The sequence below is a fragment of the Myotis yumanensis genome, unplaced genomic scaffold (assembly GCF_028538775.1).
Source record: "Myotis yumanensis isolate MYYU_CA2020_CCGP unplaced genomic scaffold, mMyoYum1.0.hap1 SCAF_3, whole genome shotgun sequence".
Lineage (NCBI taxonomy): Eukaryota > Metazoa > Chordata > Mammalia > Chiroptera > Vespertilionidae > Myotis > Myotis yumanensis.
The window spans coordinates 194,611,936-194,625,631 of NW_027223754.1; the positions used below are offsets into that span (position 1 = coordinate 194,611,936).

General features: G+C 49.4%; 1 protein-coding gene across 1 annotated transcript; it reads right to left on the reverse strand.

The window, feature by feature from the left end:
• Positions 1 to 2,229: 2,229 nt before the first annotated feature.
• KCNA5 (potassium voltage-gated channel subfamily A member 5) lies at positions 2,230 to 5,110 on the reverse strand. The gene has a single exon (XM_070407932.1). The coding sequence runs from the start codon at positions 4,889 to 4,891 to the stop codon at positions 3,083 to 3,085; it is 1,809 nt and encodes a 602-aa protein (XP_070264033.1). The 5' UTR covers positions 4,892 to 5,110; the 3' UTR covers positions 2,230 to 3,082.
• Positions 5,111 to 13,696: the final 8,586 nt, after the last annotated feature.

Here is a 13,696-nt window from a genome sequence, read left to right on the forward strand (position 1 = left end):
CAGCCTGAGTAAGAGCCTTGACATTCAGGTTCCTTTCCTGCTAAGCACGTGAACAGGTGAACCAGCATGCGAGTTAAGTGGAGCCTTTCTCATAACCATAGCAACAGGCACATTGAGAAGACAGGGAGACCGAAATGCTTGCACTGCCCAGTGGGTGCCCCTCCCAGTGCCCCAGGACAGATTCCACACCGCTGGCCATGGAGATGACAGGCAGCAGCCTATCATCCCTACTTTGGGAGGCCCCCTGGAACCCCCATGATTCCCTTGGTAAACCTGTTCTGCAGTATCCTCTCCTTTCACACAAAATAGGAATTCACTCTCTCCTTTCCTCCACTGCACCCTGAGGATTTTAGCTTGCACCCACTTACTGGGCACTTAAAGATGCAGGCTGGCCCTAGCCGGTTTGGCTCAGTGAATAGGACGTCGGCCCACGGACTGAAGGGTCCCAGGTTCGATTCCAGTCAAGGGCAGTGACTTCAGTTGCAGGCTCAATCCCGGGCCCAGGTCATGCTGCTGCGGGAGGCAACCCATTGATGTGTCTCCCTCACATTGATATTTATCTCTCTGTTTCTCCTTCTCTTTTCCACTCTCTCTAAAAATCAATGGAGCCCTAAATGGTTTGGCTCAGTGGATAGAGCATCGGCCTTTGGACTGAAGGGTCCCAGGTTCTATTCCAGTCAAGGGGATGTAACTTGGTTGCAGGCACATCCCCAGTGGGGGGTGTGCAGGAGGCAGCTGGTCAATGTTTCTCTCTCATCGATGTTTCTAACTCTCTATCCCTCTCCCTTCCTCTCTGTAAAAAATCAATAAAATATATTTTTAAAATAATAATAATAAAAATAAAAATCAATGGAAAAATATCCTCAGGTGAGGATTAACAAAATAAAACCAAAAGATGCAGACTGTCAGGCGCCTGGACACATCTAAGTCCTGGGCACCACTGTCTTTGTTGCTTAAGCCTAAAGGAACTGTACTTCAGATCCACGGTGGTAACTTCTCCGTTGCCTCAAAGGGAGGGTTGAGCCTGGGACTCAGTGGCCCGGTCCCAATCACGAGGTGTGTGCTAAACTCCACACGTTAGCTTTAAAGCCATAGAGGGCTTGGAGGTGAGACACTGTGGAGTTGAGCTTTGGCAAGATGCCCTGCTTTTAGGCAGATTGTAAATTATAAATAAGTAAAGCGTCTCTGTTTTTCTTCCTTTGCCCCAGCATGTGGTGAAAAACAACAGATCCCTGCCTGCAGTCCTGTTTCCTCCTCAGATTGGCTGCTCAGTCACAGGCACTGGCTTTATTATTGTGTCGGCATCTTACTTAAACCCACAGTTCCCAGACATCAATTTAGCGGATCCTCCCTTGCCCCACGGAGACCTGGATGCACCCTCACAACTAGCCATAGGCTCACTGTTGTTGTCGGGGAGGTGTGACTGTGGACCACCAGCCTCCCTGGTGACCATGTGAAACAACCAGGCTTTGGATAACTCAGCAGAAAAAGCAACAGCAGGAATTCAGAGCCCCCACGGGAATAGCTAATCCCAGAGAGAAATTTTAGCCAGTGTTATACCTGCTGTGATGTTTTTCCACAAGCATCCAGTGAAAAGGAAACAAAGAGATTCGTTCTGGGTTTAGGGAATACTCCAGACATGGGAGAAACCAGCCTTTACTGAGGACAAGCAAATCCTCCCACTTGGCCTCTGGCTGTCTCCGTCCACCAAAGGGCAGTGCATTCTCCTCTGTCCATCACGGTTGGCAGGGAGAGTATAGCAGGTGCTGCTTCCCTCCCTCCCTCCCTCCCTCTCTCCCTCTCTCCCTCTCTCCCTCTGTGACCTTCACTCCAGGGCCTCATTTGTGAACGGACTTCATGTCTGAGAATCGGGCCTGTTTCCCAGGGCTGCTGAGAGCCATGGTAAGGACGGCTTAAAACCTGCAGACAAAGGAGAGTTCAGAATCCAGCAGCGGGAGACCACAGCAGGTGTGGGGGGAGGTGCGGAGGGGCGTCCTGGTCACCCTCTGCCTTTACCTCCATCCCACTCCAAGCTGATGGCTACGTCTCATACCAACATGTTACAGGGGGTCCCTGCCATCAAAGGCCCGAGACGAACCGAATTTACACCTCTATGAGTCACAGAGGGGACCCAGCCAAAATATGTTAATGATCAAATCATTAGGGTTCCCAGTTTTCTGTCCCAGTGAAGGTGGCATTTGCTCTGACTCCAAAACCAGAAACAGCAAGTGACAGGCTTTTTAAAATTATTATTTTTTTTAAAAAAAGCATCAGCTGTAGAAAACTAACACTTGCCTCAACCAAGTAACATTTTATTTCCTGGGGTAAAAACAAAGAGAATGAATTGTCAGAAGTCTTCCTCCAACATCATTAACATGCTTTTAGATGAAAGTTATAAGAATTGTTTAAGGCGCACAAAAAAAGTCAGACTTGCCTTTCTTCCAGAACATTCCCTGCCCTAGATGCACAGCACCGATACTACATCCCAGAAAAGAGAGAGGCTTACAGACACAGGAATCAGACCCTGTACCCAGGGTCTCTGACTATACATTTCACAGAAAAACATCACAATAACTCTCCCTTCCACAAAGACAACATATGTCCAGAAATATATATCCAAAATATCTTCATCTGAACTACAGTACAAAAATCCACTCACCAGCCATAGAAATATTTCCCCCTATACACAAATACAATCATATGTAAAGCAAATGTGGAACACATGGATGGGGGGTGAGGGGGAGGTTATAAAATCCCTTGGGATCTGGGCTATTTAAAGTCCTTTTTGTTTGGGTTATTCCTCTGCTGGGTATAGGAAACTGGCTACAAATACATCCATCTCATGGCGCTCACCATTTTAACAGCTCTTGCGTCATGGAATGTGGTACTTTTTAAAAATAGGCGACCCTTGGTGCCATGGAAAGAAGAGGAAAAGTGGGGGGATCCAGGGAAAGAGGGAGGGAGGGAGGGCAGGAGCGAAAGGAAGAGGGCAGACTTAGGTTATGGGGTGGGTTTGAAATACTCTGTGGTATAATGTAGATGCCCAGGCTCGGGAGGCTTCAGCCGTCCCACCAGATCCCCCTTACAAATCTGTCTCCCGGCTGGTGTCCAGGCAGAGGGCATACAGGGACCTCCGCAAGTCCACATTGCTCTTGGCCTTGAGGTTACACTTCTCTAGAGGGCAGCTGCCCCCTCGGGCCCCCTCCGCATTCTCCAGGGACCCCTTACAGAAGGACCCCTTGTTCCAGCTGGCCTTCCGCTGGCCTCTGCCGTCCAGCCCCGTCCCCTGGCTCTGGCTGCCCTGCTCCTCCTTCAGGGCGGCCAGCTCCTCGTGGCGGTCCGACTCCCGGTGGTCCGTCTCCCGGTGGTAGAAGTAGTTGAAGTTGGAGACAATGACGGGCACCGGCAGGGCGATGGTGAGGACCCCGGCGATGGCGCACAGTGAGCCCACGATCTTGCCCCCCACGGTGACTGGCCGCATGTCCCCGTAGCCCACCGTGGTCATGGTGACAACCGCCCACCAGAAGGCATCGGGGATGCTGGAGAAGTGGGTGTGCTGGTTGTCCGCCTCTGCGAAGTAGACGGCGCTGGAGAAGAGGATGACTCCGATGAAGAGGAAGAAGATGAGCAGGCCCAGCTCCCGCATGGAGGCCTGCAGGGTCTTGCCCAGGATCTGTAGCCCCTTGGAGTGGCGGGAGAGCTTGAAGATGCGGAACACGCGGACCAGGCGGATCACTCTGAGGATGGCCAGGGACATGGCCTGCTGCCCGTTCTGGCCGCCCCCCGGCTGTGGCTCCGCCAGCTCGGTGCCCAAGGTGATGAAGTAGGGGAAGATGGCCACCACGTCGATGACATTCATGATGTTCCGACAGAAGTCGGCCTTGCTGGGGCAGGCCAGGAAGCGCACCAGCAGCTCGAAGGTGAACCAGATGACGCACGTGGTCTCGACAATGAAGAAGGGGTCGGCCAGGGTCCTGGGCAGGAGAGGCGCCACCGTGGGACCAGAGGGGGGCGCCCCGGCCCCGCTGCCATTCCCCCGCGCCGGCTCCGAAGGCGGGTGGGGCGCCGGGGGGTGGCGGAGCAGCTCCCGCTCATCCCTGAACTCGGGCAAGGTCTCCAGGCAGAAGGTGATGATAGAGATGAGGATGACCAAGACCGAGACGATGGCGACGGCCCGCGCGGACCCCGAGCTCTCTGGATATTCAAAGATAAGCCACACCTGGCGCTGGAACTGGTTGCGGGGCAGGGGTTTCTCCTCTTCTTTAATGAAGCCCTCGTCCTCCCGAAAGCGCTCCATGGCCTCGTCCCCCAGCTGGTAGAAGCGAATTTCGTCGGCGAACACGTCCAAGGAGACGTTGACCGGCCTGCGCAGCCGGCCCCCCGACTGGTAATAGTAAAGGATGCCGTCGAAGCTGGGCCGGTTGCGGTCGAAGAAGTATTCGTTGCGCAGGGGGTCGAAGTAGCGCAGGCGTCTGGCGGGGTCCCCCAGGAGGGTGTTGGGGAACTGCGCCAGGGTGCCCAGCTGCGTCTCGAAGCGCAGCCCCGAGATGTTGATGAGGACGCGCTGGTGGTGAAGGGCCGCCTCGCTCGGCACCGGATCCTCCGCCGCGCCCTGGGCGGGGTCGCCTTCTCCCTCCTCGTCCCCCGTCGGAACCTGTCCAGGCTGTGGCTGCTCCGGGGGCAACCGTGGCCAAGGCCGCCCTCCCGGCTCCGCGCTCCCGGGCGCGCCGCATCCCCTGGGCGCCGGCCCTTTGGGTCCATCGCAGAGCGCAGCCGTCGAGGGGCACTGGAGCTCCCCCGCTGTGGCTTGGCCACAGCCCACCCGATCCTCACCTCCTCCTCTGACGGTCATGGCCCCGCCGTTCTCCAGGGGCACCAGGGAGATCTCCATGGCCCTGGGGCCCGGGGCATGCTGAGCCCCTGGATCCGCTCCCGTGTCCCACTCACACCCCGCGAGAGCCTGGCATCCGGCTCCTCTCCCGCCGTCGGCTGGCTCACAGTGAGGCGGGCTGGGGTTGCTGGCGCGATCCCCTCGCTAGGTCCTGACGTCAAGAAGCCGCTGCCCAGCTCTCTGCCTTTCTCTGGGTTCTGGCAGCCCGTTACCAAGCAGCCAAAAACCTCCTTCCAGCAGATGCAACCTTCAGCCGCCCCTCCCGGCTGCGCGGCGGCGCCCGGCCTCCCCTTGGCGCGCTTCCCCGCCTCCTCCCTTCCCCTCCCCTCCTCTTCCTCCGCCTCCCCTCCAGGGTACCCAGAGAGCTAGCGTCCCTCCGGAGGGCGCAGCGGGGGCCCTAAGCAGGGGAGGGAGGAGGGCTGAGAAGGTCGCAGCAGGGCGAGGGAGGGAGGTTGGGAGGGAGCGGGGAGGATGGAGGAACAGGTTGTACCTAGAGCGCTGAAACTCCCAGGGCAACCAGATGAGAATAGCTCGGGATTTCAGTTCACCTGGGAGCCCGCTGAACACAGAGTGGACTCGAGGGGGAATGAGTTGTCATGGGTTGAAGGGATAAATCTTTAGCTGCGTCGGAGTAAGAAAGAAGAGGCAACAGTCCTTTTCACATTTCTGCATTGGAGGAATAACGGTTCTCTCTTCTTTGGGAAACATTTCACACTGGAAGGGGAGTGGCGGAGCTATGGGCCTTGAAAGATGAGATAGATAGATGATAGATGATTGATAGATAGATAGATGATTGATAGGTAGACAGATTTCCAAACCAATAGAGAAGCATGTCTCTTCCCAACTCCTAACAAACCCACCAAGAGGTAACAGGCTGCAACCTTGCAGCGACCCCTGCCCTTGCCCGGGGAAAGCCCTCATTCCCAGTCCAGGAAGCAGTGGTCAGCAGTGCAGTATGCCAAGGCTGCGAGTTTGATCCCTGGTCAGGGCACATACAAAAAGCAACCCATGAATGAATAGATACGTGGAACAGCAAATCGATGCCCCCCCCCCCCCCCCTCAAATCAATAAATAACATTTTTAAAAACACCTTAACAGGAAAGGGGAGGAGGGAGGACGAAATCCTGGTGAGAGCTGTTGCTGCCTGGTGAAGGGAGCTAGCCACTGCGTGGAGGTCCGTGTAGGGACAGTGTACATGAGAGAACCAGACACACTGTGAAAGCCGCAGGGCTGAGGAACTCCCAGCAGTAGAATAATAACCAGCATATACTTTGCTCTTATGATGCACCAGGCCCAGCAACCTGTTTTGTAAGAACTAATCTTATCCTTATTTTATAGATGAGGAAACTGAAACACAGTGAGACTGACTAGCTTGCCAAGATCATACAGGTAGAAAGTGGCAATGCTGGGATTCAAACTTAAGCAAACATCGATGGGTCTCTTGCTCCCTCCACTCCACTCCTCTATAGAAATGTGTAATCCCCTTTCCAGATGCAAGCACTCTCTCCCCCCAACATGGGATGCCTGAGGGCGTAAGTTCCCTCCTGCAGGAGGCAAAGGATGGCTAAGATAACAGCTAAGTCCTTCTGGGTTACCGCACTGGGCTATCTGCCCCTGCCCCAGCTCCCGCAGGGTTTCAGTGGGCATCTATACTATAGCCAAGGGAGATATCTTTCAGGCAATTCTGACAGTTCCAAATATTTGTTGGTTTTTAAGTTACCGTAAAGTCACTGTATTTTTTAATGTCTGATTAGTTTTGTTCCTATATGTTGTTTGGGGTTTATGTGTGTGGATGTTACAGTCTCTTATCTGCCATCTGCACAGACGGGATGTTTTGGAAACTTGGTACCAGGTGCACAAATGTTAGTTGAAATAGCAGGGGGTGCACAGACCAGGCCCGTGTCTGGGTTGGAGAAGTGTATGTGCATGTGGCTTTTTGAAGTGTATGTGAGAGTGGACGTGATTTCAGCAGGTGGAAATGTTTTCATTGTGTGTGACTTGTGCATGTGATTGGCTGTCCTTGCAGATGTGCATGAGTGAGGAAGGGGCATGGAAGTGAAAATCAGTATGTGGAGGCATCACTGGTTGACCGAAGGGCCTTGCAGTCCCCTCCCCAGACCTCTGCCATCCCTGCTCCGTCTGCTCTGGGTTTTTATTTTCTCTGGCTCTGAGGTTGCCAGTCAGGATCAGGTCTGCCTGAGGCTTACTGAGCTGGCAAAGGGTGCTCTCAGACCCCTGGCCTCGCTTCTTGTTTACTGACTCATGCATCTTGTAAATACAGGGACACCACATTGGTCCACAGGGCTCTTCCTGGGCTCCTGAAGGAAAAATGTTCTCTGGACCTTGTCTTCCAGGGGGAGACTATTTCCTGAAGAATCAGCACAACATAAACAGTCCTGGAAAAGCACATAGGCCAGACTTCCTTTAATGTGGTAATTTCTTAAATCTGCTTTCCATACATTTATTGCTTTCGTAGATTCCCTGCAAAATTGCCTCCAGATGTCACATGTGGCAGCCATGGGTGTATACTGCTAGGGTCTCCCTTAAACAAAGAACTTACTTTTTAGTTTCAAGGAGTACAGTTAGCTGACAGCCTCAGCTGGTAGTGTTAGGGGCAGAAATAGAATATTGGGGACTAGCTGTTAATTATAAGAAATACTAGAGGCCCAGTGCACGAAATTCATGCACTCAGGGGGTCCCTCAGCCAGGCCTGTGCCCTCTCACATTCAGGAGCTCTCCGGGAATGTCCAACTGACAGCTTAGGCCTGCTCCCTGTGCTTGCCACCTGTAAGCCTGGCTTCTGGCTGAGCAGTGCTCCCCCTGTGGGACCGCACTGACTACCAGGGGGCAGCTCCTACATTGAGCGTCTGCCGCCTAGTGGTCAGTGCACATCATAGCAACCAGTCATTCTGCCATTCTGTCGATTTACAAATTAGCCTTTTATTATATAGGATTCATTGTTCTCTGTTAACTGTGATTGTTTTGTTCTGATTAAAGAAAGCACATTCTAACCAGGCTGAGAGTTTCACACCCTGGGACCTGGGAGTCAACCTTGGAATGTGGTCTATTCTCAACCAAGAACTGACTGTTATCATGGAAAGATTAACAACCTTATTGCCCAAACAATGGAGGCCCACCCCAGCCCACAATGCCTGTAATCTGTAACTGTCACACCCATTCTTATTCCTTTTGCCTACCTCCCCATGTAAACTGATTTATGGGGGGTGCAGAGCGGATTTTCATGGATGACCTGCTGCTCTCCCATGCTGCTGGCATTATTGGAATAAATGCTCATATAAGATTCAACCCTGTCTCTGTTTACTTGGCTCAAGTAGTGACAGGCAGCCCAGACCCACAGGGTTACAAGGATGGGCCATTTCTGCCCAGTGCAGACTTGGCTGTTTTCCCAGCCCCTTTTCTATCACTTTGGTAAACCAGCTATTTCAAATCACCCCCATCACCCTGAATCTCCTCTTCATCACAAAAGGAAAGTGAAGAAAACCATCTTAGCATTTCCTCTACAAGGGAAGCTGTCACCCCCACACTGGGGAGACTTGTTCTTCCCCACTTCCCCATAATTCCTCAGTCAGCATCTTTGTAAGCAAACATGGAGGTGTTGGGAGTCAGAGGAGAGGGCTTGGGACTTCTTAGGCTGGACCGGGGAGAGACAATAGAAGGCAGCATAGATAAAATTCACCAAAATGCCTTTAAACAATTTTTAAAAATATATCTTTATTGATTTCAGAGAAGAAGGGAGAGGGGAAGAGAGATAGAAACATCACCGATGAGAGAGAATCATTGACTGCCTGCCTCCTGCATGCCCCCACTGAGGATCTCGCCTGCAACCCAGGCATGTGCCCTTGACTGGAATCGAACCCGGGCCCCCTCAGTCCGCAGGCAGACGCTCTACCCACTGAACCAAACCAGCTAGGGCTAAACAATTATTTAAAAAATGGTAGGCTGGGTCTTCCTGCTCAGTGTTACAAAGTGTAGATTCTGAGGTGCATTACTATTAAATAAGATATGGCAAGGCTATGTTGTCAAGCAATGATTGGATCGAGTATTATTAATCAGCAAAAGGGTAAAGCCCTCTCTCACCTAATCCTGTCCCCCAAATGCACTCCATATAGATTTGTAGTAAAAAACATTTTAATGAGGGGAGCAGCTGTCCTTCCTCTCCCTGCCCTGCCCTCTCACTTGCCCCTCAATGCAACACCTTGGGAAGGAAGCCCTGGAAATGACCTTCCTTTCCTGTTTGATGGAAGCGTCAAAGGTGAAGTAAAGCAAAACACATGAACAAAACAAACGTGTTTGTGGGGTGTAGGGAGAGAAGATGTGTTTACTGTGCTGAGAGATGGAAGCTGGAGAAAAGGCTGGGGGTTAAAGGAGAGGGAGAGATTATGAATAAATTGACCCAGATCTGACAGAGGCCTCAGGCGGACTGTTCTGCTGTCCTGTTTAGAGGGATTAAGATGAGAGGCCATTCACAAATCAAGACTCACATCTGGAGCTTGGCTTTTCCCCTCCCTCCCTCCTGTCCTCTTTCCCCCTCTCAAGATAATCCAGGAATAAATTCATTAATGGATCCAGTGCATTTTCAGAGACCAAACATAGAAAGGAAAGTGAAATATACAGGGGCCCCGAGGGCTTGCCTCCCTTTCCGCCTCCATTGACGAGCTGCTGGGTTATAGACGCATTGTGACTATTTTTCTGTCTCTCTTTTGCTCAAGTCCATCCTTTCTTCCCTAAACACATCTCATGATGCTATTCACTTGCATAAGATGAAAACCTTCTAACTTTGAACCAAGAGCTTCATTTGTTGTTAGGGTTGGAGATATTTGAATTGGTTGTTGTTGTTGTTTTTACTTTCTCAACAACAGCTGCAGCTTTTATTTCCCAACTCTCTGCTTAGGTACCCAAATCAGGGGAAGCAGTAATTGAGTATTTTAGATTCAATTTCTGGCTAGGTTTTTGCCCACCCTGCATAAATACATATTTATGAACTTAGGTTATGTATCAAGATCTATGGGAAAAAGTATTTTAAAAGTGCTAAGCAAATGTAAGATTGTTTTATTATTATATAAGAAGCATCCCTGCTAAGTCTGGAAAAACCTGTGGTCACTACACAACCCATGCAGGCCAGGAAGTGGTCTGGGTCAGATTAGTTCCATTCCAGCCATATGGGCATTTTAATGCTTCCAGGTCTGGAGACAGAGTTTTCTTGCTCCCAAAAGTTGGCATCTCAAGAGTCAGATTCTCAAACTTTGGTTAAGGGGTCAGAGGTGACTGACCCTTGGGCCCCAGGTGGGATTTTAATTCTCATGATTTCTAGAGCCCTTTAGCCTCCCCAGGTGGGGCACATTTGGTCTCCGAAGGAATGTCAAGCCAGAGGTATCAACATCCAATCTCAGGACATCATGGTCAGATCAGCCTTCCAGCCCTCCCTGCTTGCTGCCCAGTGTTTGTGTGGTCTTACACTGCTCTGGAACTAGGCATCCCCATCCTCTTCCCTCTTTCCCTTTCTCCCTTTCCACTCCTCTCCCAGACTTTCCCATCAAGCCACACTGCTATTACCTTCAGGTAATGAAATCTGTAGAAGGAGGCTCAACTCAGTCTGTGCTAAGCCCAATTACCCAAAGATGGAATAACCACATGGTGCTTGCCCAGGAGACAGACTTGTTTTTTAAAACAGGTTTTGTTGCCGAAACTGGTTTGGCTCAGTGGATAGAGCGTCGGCCTGCGGACTGAAAGGTCCCGGGTTCGATTCCGGTCAAGGGCATGTACCTGGGTTGCGGACACATCCCCGGTGGGGGATGTGCAGGAGGCAGCTGATTGATGTCTCTCTAATCGATGTTTCTAACTCTCTATCTCTCTCCCTTCCTCTCTGTAAAAAATCAATAAAATATATTTAAAAAAAAAATAAATAAAAAAAAAAAAAATAAAAAAACAGGTTTTGTTACATATGTAATACCTTATCAATAAATAAAATAAATAAAATATGTTTTGTTCTTTTTATTGATTTCAGAGAGAGGAAGGGAGAGGGAGAGAGAGATAGAAACATCAATGATTAGAGAGACTCATTGATGGGCTGCCTCCTGCATGCCCCCTACTGGGGATCAATCCCACACCCAAGCATGTGCCCTGACCAGGAATCCAACTGTGACCTTCTGGTTCACAGATCGATGCTCAACCACAGGCTGGGCCACACTGTGATTCTTTAAAAACATCCCTTCTCTACTCAAAAGCAGACCCTCAAATATTTGTTGAATCAATGAATGAAATGTTAACAGTGCTTGTTATGGGCCCAGGAACTAGAGTTTATTTTTGTTTCTACCTTTAGATTACCCGGACACAGATATTGCTGAGAAAGGAGGTGATATTTATGAAGTGAAACATCAATGATACAAAAGAGGGAGCTACACAAAGATATTACTATTCCAGTCAGAAGGAACAGCAAGTGCAAAGGCCCCAAGGCAAGAATGAACCTGGAATGTCAATCAAAACCACGATGAGCTACCACTCACATCTGTTAGAATGACTATTAACAACAAGACAAGAACTAACAAAAATTAACAAGTTGGAGAGGATGTGGAGAAAAAGGAACCCTCAGACACTGCTGGTGAGAATACACTACTGGTGGGAATGTAAATTGGTACAGCCACTATTGGAAAACAGTATGGAGATTCTTCAAAAAACAATTAAGAATAGAGCTACCATATGGCCCAGCAATCCCTCTTCTGGGTATCTACCAAAAAAAGACAACAACAACAACAAAACACACAAACAAACAAACAACAAAAAAACCCTTGAAAACACTATTTATAAAGATACTAGAGGCCCAATGCACGAAATTCGTGCAAGGTAGGCCTTCCTTCCCCTGGCTGCCGGCACCAGCTTCCCTCTGGCACCCGGGACTCAGGCTTCCCTCGCAGCCATGGCTTCATCTGGAAGGTCCTCCAGAAGGACGTCTGGTCTAATTAGCATATTGTGCTTTTATTATTATAGATATGTACCCCTATGTTCTCTGCAGCATTATTCACAATAGCCAAGACATGGAAACAACCTAAGTGTCCTTCAACCAATGATTGGATGAAGATGTGGTACATAAATACAATGGAATACTACTCAGCCATAAAAGATGATGAAATATTATTTGCAACAACATGGATGGATCTTTAGAGTACCAAGCTAAGTGAAATAAGTCAGACAGTAAAGAACAAGAACCATATAAAGTCATTGACATGTGGGATATAAAACATCAACAAACAAATAAATAAAACAAACAAACTCATAGATGCAGAAAACAGTATGGTAGTTACCAGAAGGGAAGGGGTGAGGGAAGGATGAAGAGGGTAAAGGGGATCAAATATATGGTGAGGGAAGGAGACTAGACTTTGGGTGGTAAGCACACAATGCAATATACAGATGATGTATTATAAACTTATATACCTAAAACTTATATAATGTTATTAACCAATGTTACCCCAATACATTCAATTTTTATTTTTTTTAAATTTTTTAAATTGATTTCAGAGAGGAAGGGAGAGGTGAGAGAGAGATAGAAACATCAATGATGAGAGAAACTCATTGATTGGCTCCCTCCTGCACGCCCCACACTGGGGATCGAGCCCAAAGCCTGGACGTGTGCCCTGACCAGGAATTGAAGCGTGACCTCCTGGTTCATAGGTCAGTGCTCAACCACTGAGCCATGCCAGCTGGGCAATACATTCAATTTTTAAAAAAGAATAAAGAGAGGGTTGGTATGACTGACACATGGTAGGTGTTAGAGGGAAAAATTAGAAAGATGATGTTTGAGAGGTAGATGGGCATGTTATGAACACAAGCAGGGATTTCTGAAGACTCTAGTTCATGGACTCTTTTCTATGAAGTGGTTTTCTTGGCCAGGGCACTATCCTATATATGACGAAGCAGAAGGCATTCTAAGTCCATGAATGTTGGTATTGGCTAAGTTATGATAGGCAAGGAAAGCAGATCCAAATTCAGAACAACATCCATTTCCATGAAAAAAAATCAAGCTTTGCCCCAATGAAATGAACTTGCCACCATGGGGCTGCTGGTGTGTTTTACATTGCATTCACCCATAAGCCAATGCTGAGACAAGACTTGTGCTCAGGAGATGACCCTGTAAGCACCTGGCTGCTTTGTTCTTAATTTCTGTGGGTTCTAGGCTCAATCCTCAAAGTTCATTGGCAAAACCCTTCCCAAAACCTTCACAGCAATTTTCAATGCTGCTCTTTTCAAGTCTCTGACATATAGCCAGTGACTGGTGACAGAGCCAGACTCAGGTCATGTTTCCTTCCAGTCAAAATACATGATAAAAGCCATTGCTTGAAAGCCTGTCTGATTCCTGCTGAAATCCTGCCCTCTGCTGTCCTTCAAAACAGCTGCTGATAGGAGGTGTGGTACACAATAGGAGACTTCCAGCTGGTAGTGCATCTTGTAATATCTATAAACCAGGCTTGGCTTTTATTATTCTCAGTTAATTGGCCAACAACTCTCTGCCAGGGCGAAGGGACAGACTGGCCGGGACAAGGTGTGGAAATAGTGTCGTCAAAAGCACAGAGTGGGAAGAAATCTGCTCACACAAACTAAGTGTCTATGGCCTGCTCTGGCCCCATCTACGAGGTGATGGAGTGTTACTGGACATGGTGCACTTTATGAGTAGGTGGGTTAGATAGCACCTGTGTCCCATGGTCTCCAACACACTAGTAACAAATCGAAGCTGCTTCTGAAAAGGAAAGTAGCCAGGGGTTCATGGCCTTGCTACCCAATCCTGTGTGCTTC